The following is a 13,322-nucleotide window of genomic DNA, read 5'->3' on the forward strand; positions in this document are numbered from 1 at the left end:
TCACAAACTATAATTTATATGCACGTATTCTTTATTTATATGCACGTATTTTATTCATTTACACATGATTTTTATTTATGTTATTCAATTGTTAAAAATTATTACGTGAAAGAAAAGTTAATATAAAAATTTTTTATAATATTCTATATAATCATATATATAAACTATATTATATATATAAATAAATAACAAATATATAAAACACTATAAATATATAAAATATTATTTTAAATATTTATATATTTATGCTATAGTATTAGATGTTTAATATAAATTTGTTCTTTATTTTTTCAATTTTTTTATATATATTATTCTATATTATTTCATTTATATCAATTCAATTATATTCATTTATCTTCTGGTTTTAAACTTTTATTCGAACATATCGTTAAAAAAATGGATCTGAGCGATCAATTTATGAGAGCGCGTCGTTAACTTGTACTAAATAAATTGATAATATAAGGATGGCATATTTTGTTTTGCAAATTAAAGTATCTGAAATAAATATTATTTTAATTTTTATTTTTTCATTAAACAAAAATTTTGTAAAAATATGTATAAAGGAAAGTATAAAATTTACCTTGGTAAGTAGATTACTAGTATACACATTATTAATAAGCACGTTTAATGCCGTTGTCATATTGACCGGACTATAAAAAAATAGTATATGTTTAAATATATAATAATAGTATATTAGCTAACAAGTGCGGGAGATCGTAAATCGGCCGAAAGTGTGGAAGTTTGGCGCACGAGGCGAAGTCGGGTATGACAATCTGCACGATCGGCCGATTTATGACCCGCACATGTTAGCTACGATATTTTGTGTGACAGGTGCGTGGAAAGCCCTTTTTAAAATCCCATCATATGCGGAAAGGGCGACTTTTCGCGCGCCAGTTGCATAAAAATATATACGATACATAATAAATTTTCCTGATCATTTACAATATACATATATTTATAGAATGAAAGTTGTTACCTGTTTTTATAATTCTTTCCATAAGACGTCAGTATTTCTTTAAGTACTAGAGCGTGGTCGGCTTGTCTCGCAAGAGTAGAAAGAAACATATTAGTAATTAAACTATCAATTTTATCTTTATTTTTCTGTGTAAGCATCTTATGACTATTTAACAAGTACTGTTTAAATTCCGGTAGTACAGTCCACAGATATAGAACAATAATGTCAGGATTCTCAGAACAACAAAGGTATTTCAACATTTTATAATCGGAATTTCCCTTATACATACTAGATGCCATAAAATATACAGTGAGCCACATACTAACGTTCGCTGTCTTTAAACCATTACAATATATCCATTCCTCCCATCCAGGCGAAATTCTAAGCAAATAAAAAGTTAATTTCAAGTTTTTGACATGTTAATATTTAACATACTGCACTTTTATATTAATAAATATATAAGAAAAAATTTATATATAGAAATATGAATATATATAATTATATAAAATGTGTCCATAAACTTTTCTTCTTTTTTGTATAATCTCTGTTCGTATATATAAAAACAATAATAAGAAAATAAATAATGGATAAATTATTGTAAAAATTGTTTTGTATTTGTATTTTTTGAAAAAAATATAAATTGTTTTTATTTTAATTTATTATTTTTTATTTTTTTATTTTATGTAGATAATTTACACAGGAAATTCAAAAATAAGTTTTTCTTATTTCTTTAACATTTATTATATTTTGCAAAATTGTAAAGATTTTTAGTTGATTTTTATTTTTATTTTTATTCTTTTTCTTATATATACATACAAAAATTACTAAATTAAGTTAACAAGACACATATGTGTGTGGCATATATTATAGATAATAATAATCTGCATATATTTGTATTTAATTTTGTATTATTTTTGACATATAAACTATATTTTTAATAGAATATAAAAAATATTTACATAGAAATAATTAATATTTAAAAAAACTTACTTGCTTATTAATGCACGATTTTGTGAATACAATTCCAATTTATTTTTAGCAATTTCCGTGCACAAATAATTATTGATAACACATCCCCATTTTAGGAAATCCAGTTTTAAATATTTATCAAAATCGTCTTTAAAGAGTCCTATTTCATTGTATATACCCCCGTACCTATATAGAAATATATATATGTGCTCTTTCATATGTTCAAACATATTTTTTATTTTTACTGATACTTCCTATAATGAAAAAAATATATATTTATTTGAGCTTTAGATTATATACAAAGGTAAATATATATATGCAAGAAAATACACATTTTTATTTACTAAAATTATTATATATTATAAATTATTTGAATCAGTTATTAAAATAAAATCCGAATTGGTAAATTCATTTATGCTAATAACGAATAAATTATGTTCTAATTCCTTTAATTCCTTTATCAGCAAATTATAAATCGCTTATTTTAACACTTTTAACTATACACGATTCCAAAATTTGGATATGATATGCTAAACTATAATTTAAATTAAGTAAAAATTTGTTTTTTCAGCAAAAGTTTATAAGAGAAACAACAGATAAGTAAAAAAACAAAATTTGCAACACATGATCTCATTTATAAAATAAAATTTGTCAGATTTTATTGCGATTAAAAGCTGGTAGATGAATTTAATGTCAAATCTTTCTATATGTTAATCTAAAAGATATGCCACGTAGATTCTTAAAGAAACTGTTAAAATAAATACTGAGTTTGTTTGCAATTTAGAAAAATATAAAGAGTTACTGAATTTATTAGAAATGTCATTATTGATATCAAACAATTTAAATTAGTATATTATTAAAACTTTATCATATATAATTAGCACATAATTAAATTTTTCTTTAATTATGCCTACTATACCAATTTTTTTACGAATAAGAATTATTATACAAAATTGTTTGTATATATTAATTTTTAATATTTTATACGATTTTAAAGCTACAATTTGTAAAATACCTTGAGTGCTGAAGGAAGATCCTCGTCAAGTGCATTTATCATTGCAAAATAGTTCGACAAGTATTCAAAAGCTTTGATCATAGGGTACCATGCTATATAATCTTTCTCTTTTCTCGGTAAATAGCTCGCAAGATCCCAGAATATAGAGAAATTCAGTTTTTTCTCTATCGCAAGATGAAATGCGTCATCGATAATTTGTGCTCGGTTGAGAACATGTATATTAATATAATTTTCAGAATTTAAATAACGTGCAATTCTTCGCCAATTCTCTGGATCATAATTGACGCGATAGAATCCTATTATTCAACAAATTAATTTTCTCGATTATTTCTTTTAATAAATATAATAAAATATTACACATTATATTTATTTTCTTCATTTGAAGCATGTAAATATGTACCAAAAATTAAAATATGTATACACATTTATATTTTATTATTAAAAAAATGGAAATATTTTATCAATGTTATCAATTATAAAAATATTTAGGATATTAATTTAAATAAAAAGTTAAAGCTCCAATAAGTTAAGCAACGTACGTGGTGTTTGAAATTGTATAAATTTAATGGTAATATATGAAAAATATTTTAAAAGAATATTATTATATGTAATGTATAAAATATAATTTCAATCTTTACAAAAAATATTTTAAAATTTAAATATTTAATAAAGATAGATATATTATATAACAAAAAAATAGAAACTTTAAGGAAATGTTAACTCTGTCTGTTTTATCGGCAAATATTTGTTTTTATATGGTGAAAGGAAATAAGGAGATATAAGGATTTAATTATATTTTTAAAAAAATATGTATTAATTGTTATAGTATTAATTGTTAAAGTATAGTTATGATATTTACCAATTTGTTGTTTATTGACAATGACCCATAGATTTTCATCTTTAATGGGTATTTTCAACTCGGGATTTGACTCTGTTAAATAATGCTCAATCGTTGGCGATTTTGTGTTGAAATCGATGTTCATTTCCGTAGTGTAGGTGATGGGTATAAAAAAAGTTGATTGATTGAGAAATTGTTTTTTGTCTATCGATATATTCATATAAGCTCCATTATAATCTCGTATCGCATTTAGCACAGGACAGTACTTCTGTTTAGTCCAAACATTCATCATTTTTTTTATGTCTATTTCATAATTCTCAATTGCTGATTTATCTATGGTAGTCTGCATAATATTCCATAGATTATCAGGAAGTCTTGAATTGACGTTAATCAACCTGTAAAATTTGACGTTGTAGAAAAAATACCATATAATTGATTTAAATTCTGAAGATATATAATCATAATTATTATTTTAAGAATATTTAGGAGATAATCGAAAACAAAAGTATCAACGCGCTATTCATGTTATAGAAAATCTATTTATCTTATAAAAAATCGCTGCAGTTTAATATCCTTTTAGTTGTTTTCAGCGTTGACAAAACCGAATGCTCAGAAAAAAGCCAGAATTTCAATAAAATATTATTTTCTTCTAAATAGTTTAGTGAATGTTAATGTAATTTTGTAATATTTACTAATTTGACGTGCAAATAATATAATTTTAAATTTTGTGTAAAAAAAATGGAAAAAGGTCAATACAAAAATGTAATTTTTTAATTTTTTTTGTATTTTCCCCTAAAATTATAGCGCTCTCCGCATATGTTAATATTAAATATTTAATACTTTAATTGTGAGAAGAATTTTTTAATCCATATAATTAATAAAAAGATTTATTGTCGAATACAACTTCGCATTTTATCAATAAAACAGACAGTTTCCGCATTCTTTTAAAACTAAATAAATATCTGAAATTATAATTTATAAATCAATTCCAGTTCAATTTGAAATAAGTTATTCTAAATATAGTCAATCGATAATTCTTTAATGAAAAATCTACAGCCTTGGCCAAAAGTATTAGACACCTTTATTTTATGAGATATTCTCTTAATATTTATTGGAAATGATTCTATTGTTAATTTTTATTATATTGAAATGTTGAAGAGTATTTTTAAGAATAGATATCTCAGTTAAGGGAATTCTAAACGGTTGACTGAACTTCAACGGATGCTTTGAGACGTCTTTTGTTTTTTTCTTTTTTATCGATGAAATATGAGGTTTAATAAACTATAAATTTATTTATTGGCTATATGCTATATAGATTGTTTTTTACATGAAATTAGAACGTTTCACCCTTTGTTAATTTTAATACTTTAATTTGTATAAGAAAAAGATTTATCAATCTGTATAGTTTCATATTTCTTAATTACAGAATAAGAATTCATAATTCTGTAATAAAGAAATATGAGACCATACAGATTAATAAATCTTTTTCCTGTACATATTAAAGTATCAATATTAACAAAAAGCGAAGCGTTCTAATTTCAGATAAAAACAATCCGTATAACTAATAAATAGATTTATAGTTTATCTAACCTTATATTTTTGTCGATAAAAAAGCAAAAAACAAAAACTTCTCAAAGCATCCGTCGGAATGCGGCCCCCTTATAATGGGTCAATAAACAACTGATTTATTTTAATTGCTATATCACTTTTTTGGCGTTATAACGCTAGTCTGCTGTCAGATGTCGCTATTATCGCAAATATATTAGTACGCATTTAAAAAAGAAATTTTAAAAGACTGAAAAATGTAGCACCAGAACAATGATGTCAATTATAGTAGCCATTATGCCCAATAAATTGCTGATGTAATTAAAACAAAAGGAGAAGATACCAATATTGAATAAACAATAAAAAAACACTTTCTTTTATAAGTTCTATGATTTCATTTTTTTTACACGGAAACATAAGATAATAGAATTATTATAGAGTACCTAATACTTTTTGGCCAAAGCTGTATATTATTCGAACCAAAGTAATAATTTAAAAATAAACAGAAAGTACAAACAAAATTTAAATCCCGTATAAATTTTTTAAATAATGTGATTAAAAAACTGGATCAATATTATAAATAATCGACAAAACCAACATTGTCCACAATATCTTCATTATAATAAATATATTATACATATGTATATTACAATGTATTTGTCACTTACTCCGTTTTTAGATATGTATTGATACTCTTCCAAAACGCATTATTGGGTATTACACTTTCTAACATGCGCCATGCAATGGGTCCTATTATAGTAATATAAATTGTATAATTATATATAAATATATGTACACTTAAATATATACTTAAAAATTAAATATATGTATATACATATTAAAAAAATATATTAAAATATATATATGTATAGAGTGTCCCATTTTAAATGATCTACGCAAATATCTCAAAAATATTAGAGATACGAAAAATGTTTTAAACAAAAATTGTTTTCGGTAATTATAATTCATTGGTCTCATTATTCCGTGCAAAAAAGTATTAAGGTATAATTACTGAAAATGGAATATTTTACATGATATTTTATATTATGTCAAAAAATTGTTAGCTTGAAACCTTTATGACTCAAAGAGTATTCCATGAGAAAATACTTTATTATAGGGTTTTGAAAAGCACCCGAAATAAGCTACAAAAGTATGTAATAAAAAATAAGGAGTTCCGTTAAAAAATTCAAGATGATTTTCATTCAATGTGACCTACAAACGACTATCCAACTGTCAAACCAATAACACCATCTTATGTTTCCCTTAAAGTCAAACAATTTTTGTTTGAAACATTTTTTCGTATCTCTAATATTTTTTGAGATGTTTGCGTGGATCATTTAAAATGGGATACTTTGTATATACATAATATTTAAAACATATATTTATACTTAAATATATATAACTTAAAAATATAATGTAAGGTAAAAATGAAGATGGTAGAGACACTTCACCTATTGACCTTGAGTTTGCTATATGTTATTAAGGGGGATGATATGATACTCAACATTTGAAATATCCATAAACGTAAATATGCAAAATAATATTGATTGTACACTAAATTACGTTTAAAGTATAAAGTTAAACACATACTTATTTATTATTGTTTATTTAATTTATTAATAACTTTTTAATAAATAATGACCAGTGGCTAATACCTTATAAATATTCAGAGTTATCATATGTCGAGGTCAAGATCAACGGAAGTGCCTCTTCTCATTTTACTTTTTACCAAATTTTTTCTTTTACAGCTTAATTAAAATAAGAATAAATAAACATAAAATTAAAATTAATTAATTTTTTCTAGATATTTTATTATGATTTAGAATTTTACTAATATTTAATTATATTACATTTACAGATATTTATATAAATAATTATATTTTTTAAAATAATCAAATTATATAATTCAGACACATACATCCATACGTACCTAGAATTTGTTGACAAATAGAACGTGAATTAATTTTAAAGACATCTTTTACATACATTCCATAAATATTAGGAGGAAAGTGTATGTCCATATAACGATATTCATGCTGATCTTGAATTATGAACAAGTCCATTATCCGAGAATTTGGAAAAACCTAGAGACAGAAAAGAAGGATTAATAACACGCACTGATACATGTAATAAATTGACTTCTAAATAAAACATTCATATTATATTTATATAATATAATATTATATAATTTTATAATTGTGCATTTTTACTTGATGTCTAAGTATTTGAAATATAAAGATGTTATTCAAATTATACAAAAAACAAACTGCAAAGTATTTGCAAATTATAATAAAAAATTTAAATATACTTGTTATCTATATGTCTCTTTTTAAATTATTAAAACATTGTAAGAAGTTAAAAAATAAAATCTTTAATATTTTTTCGTATTTCTTCTATTTTTAATGAATAGAGGGGAAACCAATTTCAAATCTTTTCAGGTTATTACAATATCAGCAGAAAATATTTTTAACTAGCTTCACAAATTTATAACAATAATAATTTACAATAAATTTATAATAATAATATAATAACCTTATCAATGATATATGCTTCGATGAACTTAATGAAACCCTGGTTTAACCCGTGAGTATACCAAAATGGATAGAAGAGATCACCAAACCATTGATATATTATAGTATGAGATATTAAGTGTACTGCTGTACCTTTATACTCAACAGGATATAATTCTTCATTGTAGGTAATATACGTTTCACTGAAAAGTGTAATAGAATGAATAACATGATTATGTCGATACTTCTTTGTTATATATATAAGCATTTTTAATTTGCATTAAAACCAGAGATATTTATGCATCTAAATTTTTTAAATAAATGCATTTAAAATAAATTAATATAAAATGTAAAAATGGGTATTTTGTATTTTGCATTTAAAATACAAAGATACAGATTTTCAAAAATTATTTTTACTTACATTTAAATAGATTTTATTACTCATTTTTATTTCAAATGCATTTTTTCGTAAAAAACCAAAAATTAAATGAGATATATAATAATATATGTATAGTTAAAACAATCAAAATGTAATTACAGGAGTCATTAAGCAAATGCAATCAATAAACATTTTTTGCAATTCTGTATAACTTTATGCAATGTTTTACTTTTTGTTTATATTATAAAAATATATAAAATTTATAAAAGTTTAAAGAGTTTATGGAAGAAAGTTTATATAGAAAGCTCATGCAAAAAGTTTGTAAAATTAATAAAAATTTAATAAAAAATAAGAATTCAAATATAAGTAATAATTGTAAAAAATAAATAATGAAAAATGAGAATTTATATATATCAAAATATTTGAAAAATCATATTTATTTATAAAAATTACTATTTCCTATTTTAGGCAGATATCTAAAAAACAATTTGCATTTTGCATTTTTTATTTTAAACTAAAAACTTCCAAATATTTTGCATTTTCTATTTTAAATGAATTTAGACATCCATTTTGCACATCGCTGATTAAACCTAAATGTATTATATACATACATAATTAATATTGCTAAATAATTTTAAATATTTTCACGATTTAAGATTATTGCAAGTAATGATAAATTAATTTTTTTAATATGTGAACAATTAAATGTAGTTATTACATGATAAATATAAATGTAGTTATTCGATAATTTTACTATATTAACAACACATGTATTATTTACCGTCATTTAAATCACTTATGGTAATAACTTTAGACACCAATGTACGTATATTTCCGACTATTGGATTTTTTCTAAATGTTAAAATAATTTATGTACATAAATCTCCGATAAATTATGTATAAATCACTATTTCATTAAATTACTCTTTAATTTCTAACAATAATCATATGAAATAAATGTGTTAAATTTTTTTAGTTTTAAAAGTTGATAATAAAATATATTTTAATAAGTTATAATTATGATTTTTAAATTCAAAAAGTAATTTGTATTACTTGTAAAATATCAATCCCCAAGTCTGCCTGATATTGCCCTCGAAATTTGGAATAACGACATAATCCACTTTTAGGACTCTTCTCATAATATTCCAATTGTCATCTAAATACATGGTTACATTTTCGAGAACACGTCGCGCAAATTTCATGTGTGGTACCAAATGCGATCTGCTCCACGTATTGATCTTTATTTTCGAAGAAGGAAAGAGAAAAGTATCATATTCGGGATTTGAAGGTGTCATATTAGACGACATCAGAATTAGTGCTACATCGTAAATATATGTCACAGGATACGCGTGGAAATGCGTAAGCATAACGTCATTAGATATAAATCGATTCTTTATCGGCATATTTGATAAAACGATGTATCGTCTATCATGTTCTACTGAGATGTTAAAGGTGATTAATTCAGATTTGTAAAAATATGGAAATAATGGTCGACTATTTGTGGGTTGGAACAATGTTGCAATAAACCTGAAACATTTCAATAACAAATTTTTAACAATTATTGATATATAAAATATACTACATGTGACTATCGCATTTTGTAAGGTTTACAGTGTTATATCTCGCAAACCAATAATTTTATTGATAAATGATGGTTCAAACAATAGTTATATGGGTTTCAAATGAGATATAAGATATAGTAACAAAGATTTGATTATCGATAGTCGTGTGAAGGTTACGTAAAGATCATCTTTAATTTTTTATTATAAATAAAACCTACTATTTTGGTTGCATGTTCTTGTAGCTCATCTCAAGAGCTTTCCAAAACGCTCTAAAAATATTTTGTTCTTAAATACTTTTTGAGTTATAAAATTTGAAGTCAACTTTTTGACACAAAATGTAAAATATGTTGTAAAATAGTTGGTTTTCGGTAATCATTTATCTTTATAATTTTATTATGCACGGAATAATGAGGCCAATTAATTGCAAATAAAACAGATAATTGTTTGAAATGGGACAATCTATATATATACACCGTAAATAATGTAGCTAATTTTTTAATATATTTCATTAGATACTCACTTTTTATTTTCTTTATCGTATGTGTACCAAGTTTGCGGAAGTTCTTTCGTGTCAACGTTTAAAAAATTAACGTATAGAATATACAATCCGAGTTCCAAACTATTTTTAGGCCACAAATATGAGGTAAAATCAAGAACGACGTAATCCTTATTGCGACTATAGAAACGCTTTGGTATATAGATTCTTTTATTGTCGAACGATTTTAAATTTACTGTTGTTATATTTATATATTCTGATGTAAGTAAAGTTAAGTCTCGTGTTAGATCACGAATATAAACAGTAATATTGGACTCTCCATGAGACACGTAACCAGGCATCAATGATATCTTCAAGTTATAATGAAGCGATGTCAGACTGTTCAAGAAATGATAGGAAGTCAAAGCAGTCCCACTATGCCACAAATTTCTCGTATTTTCGATAGAAAAGGCCATCGTCATTACAAGGATATATAATAAAATATTCAATGACAATTTTAGGAACATCGTGCTTAGTCTCGTCTAAGATATCTGCAAAAACATTTCTTTGATGAGTAAGTGAAACAAAAAACAGAATCAGAGAATAATTTATAATATATGTATAATGTAAAAATATTATGTATACAAATATAATGTTAAATAATGATATATAATGTAAAACAACGCAAGACTGCCGATTTTAATGAAAAAATTAAAATATCTTTACATAAATTGTATTGTATATTTTTTTATTACATACAATATGTGTTTAAAATAAACGTCAAGTTAAAATTGTGTGTGCCTAATCATTTAGTTCCCAGAAAATTAGTTTTCTCAGTATTTACACAATATTATCGGCGTCTACTTTTTAATGACTTAAGATAGATGAATTATACAAAGCAATTATTTTTCAATCCATATTTATAACTTACAATATGACTGAGAACTGATGATATCAACTTTTTTCAATTTTCGACAATTTTTTTTTATAAAACGTTTTCAATACACATACAAACAGATTTATTTATATGTATTTATAATAAGTAAATAATAGAAAGATAAAAATACATATATTCCATTTTGCTAAACATTATCTGATTGACTATAGGTGATGATTGTAACATATTTATATTTATAAAAATTAATATTAAAATTTTGGTATACTGTTTAATTGTTTTCGATAAAGTTCCTTTTATTCCAATTTTATGCTTGATTAGTGAATTTAATCTGTATTTTAAAACAACAGTCACAATTATATTTCATATATTTATTTTAAAAACACTGCAATAATATTGACAATTAAGAAATACGTTAAAACTATGGTAATTAAAAATAAATTATAAATGTAACTAATAAATGGAATACAAAAACAAGAAAAAAGTTAATATATATGTCCGGAGTTGCGTTAATTTTTATATAACTTTATTTTTATGAAATTAAATATTTATTTGCCTTACATCCTAATTCAAAATTGAAAGAAGAGAAGTTTTTTATAATTTTGGTAACATAATTAACATAATTATAATATATATCAACTTTTTTCTTGTTTTTAAGTATCCAAATATTTCCTGAACAATTGGTCACACTTTTAGTACACTTTATAAAATAAGTTTATCTAAATGTATATTATAAAGCTTTTATTAATATTGAATTCTGAAATATTAAATTATTAAGCATATATAATATGTATAAAATCATTTTTTTTAATAACTAGACTTCGTTCCTTGAAATTTATCATGCTTATTATTAATATGTTATTATCACCATATTTATGTCATTTGTATATCATGTACTTATACTCTAAGGCAACCGATAATAAACATGTTGATATTCATGTTCTTTGAAATTTTATCGATGTATATGTTTCATCAGAAAATTAAAAAACATAATGCAAATTTTTTATTTTTACTCATTATATAAACATTTTTCTAAGAATGTAAACTGATTTCTTATATATGTTAAATTTCGTTTAACATATATGAGAAAATATTGCTTCTAAATATCTTTTCGGGAAAATATATATGAAACAAAACTTAATCCGTTTATAATTTTTATTTCTTTTTTAATACTTTAATATTTTTTTATTTTTTTAATATAGCAAATTTTTCATTAATTTTTATATGATTAATCATAAGTAGACACAGATAATATAAATATATTTAGATGTAAATATTATAATAGCATTTTCAATTTTTTATTATGTAATAATATAATAAAAAATTGGAAATGTTATTATAATATTTACATCTAAATATATTTATATTATATGCAATATGCAAAAGAGAAATAAAGATAATAATTATAAAAACATAAAAAGACATATTTAAATGTTTATTTTAACATTAAAATAAAATATTTTTTAGAAATAGAAAACTCTAAGATAGTGAAATCTTTATTTATTTTAATATTATTATATTTAATAGAAATATCTGAATTTTTATATTTGACTTACATTACTTTATCTGTTTGTAAAATGACAAGCCGAATCACCGTAGCCGAGTGTGTATCGCTTACTTGTGATGTTACCTCTCCAAAGGACAATTGAAAACTGACGACATTTGCAGGATAATAACATATGAAATATATAAATCTCATGTAAATAATTTCCCAAGGTTATTCCCGAGGTATGTAAAAATCGTCTCATTCAATCGTTACCAGATTGATAAATGTCAATACATAATTAAAGAATTTTTGTAATAGTGTTCATATTTATTATAAATAAGTTAATTTTGAAGAAATTTAATCAGAAAATTATATGTTATATGCAAACTTCTGTTTGAGAAACATATATTTTATTCTTGTTTGATTTTTATACATAATTATTTCTTTCCTTGTCGCAACTTATTGAAAGATTTATAAAATAGGTTCATTATTTCCCATTTTTTCTATTTTTTACTTAATTTTTATTTTAATGTAATGTGAATCGAATTTAAAATTCTCTTCTGATGATATATATGAGATCTATAATAAGTTTTTCAATGAACTAAATAAAAAATTGATATTGATTTTATATGATTCTTCAAACTCTTTATAAAAGAAACATAATTTAATATTTTCTTTACTTTTTTCTCTGTA

General features: G+C 23.0%; 1 protein-coding gene across 1 annotated transcript; it reads right to left on the bottom strand.

Moving 5' to 3' along the window:
* Positions 1–348: 348 nt before the first annotated feature.
* LOC114934023 (aminopeptidase N-like) lies at positions 349–12,810 on the bottom strand. Its single transcript, XM_029306626.2, has 11 exons — positions 12,700–12,810; positions 10,294–10,799; positions 9,265–9,738; positions 7,855–8,035; positions 7,253–7,406; positions 5,991–6,072; positions 3,799–4,172; positions 2,940–3,235; positions 1,946–2,178; positions 977–1,336; positions 349–650 (listed from the first exon to the last, which is right to left on the bottom strand). Exons 2-11 carry the CDS (start codon positions 10,773–10,775, stop codon positions 416–418), a joined length of 2,871 nt encoding a protein of 956 aa, XP_029162459.2. The 5' UTR covers positions 10,776–10,799; positions 12,700–12,810; the 3' UTR covers positions 349–415.
* Positions 12,811–13,322: the final 512 nt, after the last annotated feature.

This window comes from Nylanderia fulva, unplaced genomic scaffold (assembly GCF_048542155.1).
Source record: "Nylanderia fulva isolate GAGA-0341 unplaced genomic scaffold, ASM4854215v1 Scaffold68, whole genome shotgun sequence".
In the NCBI taxonomy this organism is placed as follows: domain Eukaryota; kingdom Metazoa; phylum Arthropoda; class Insecta; order Hymenoptera; family Formicidae; genus Nylanderia; species Nylanderia fulva.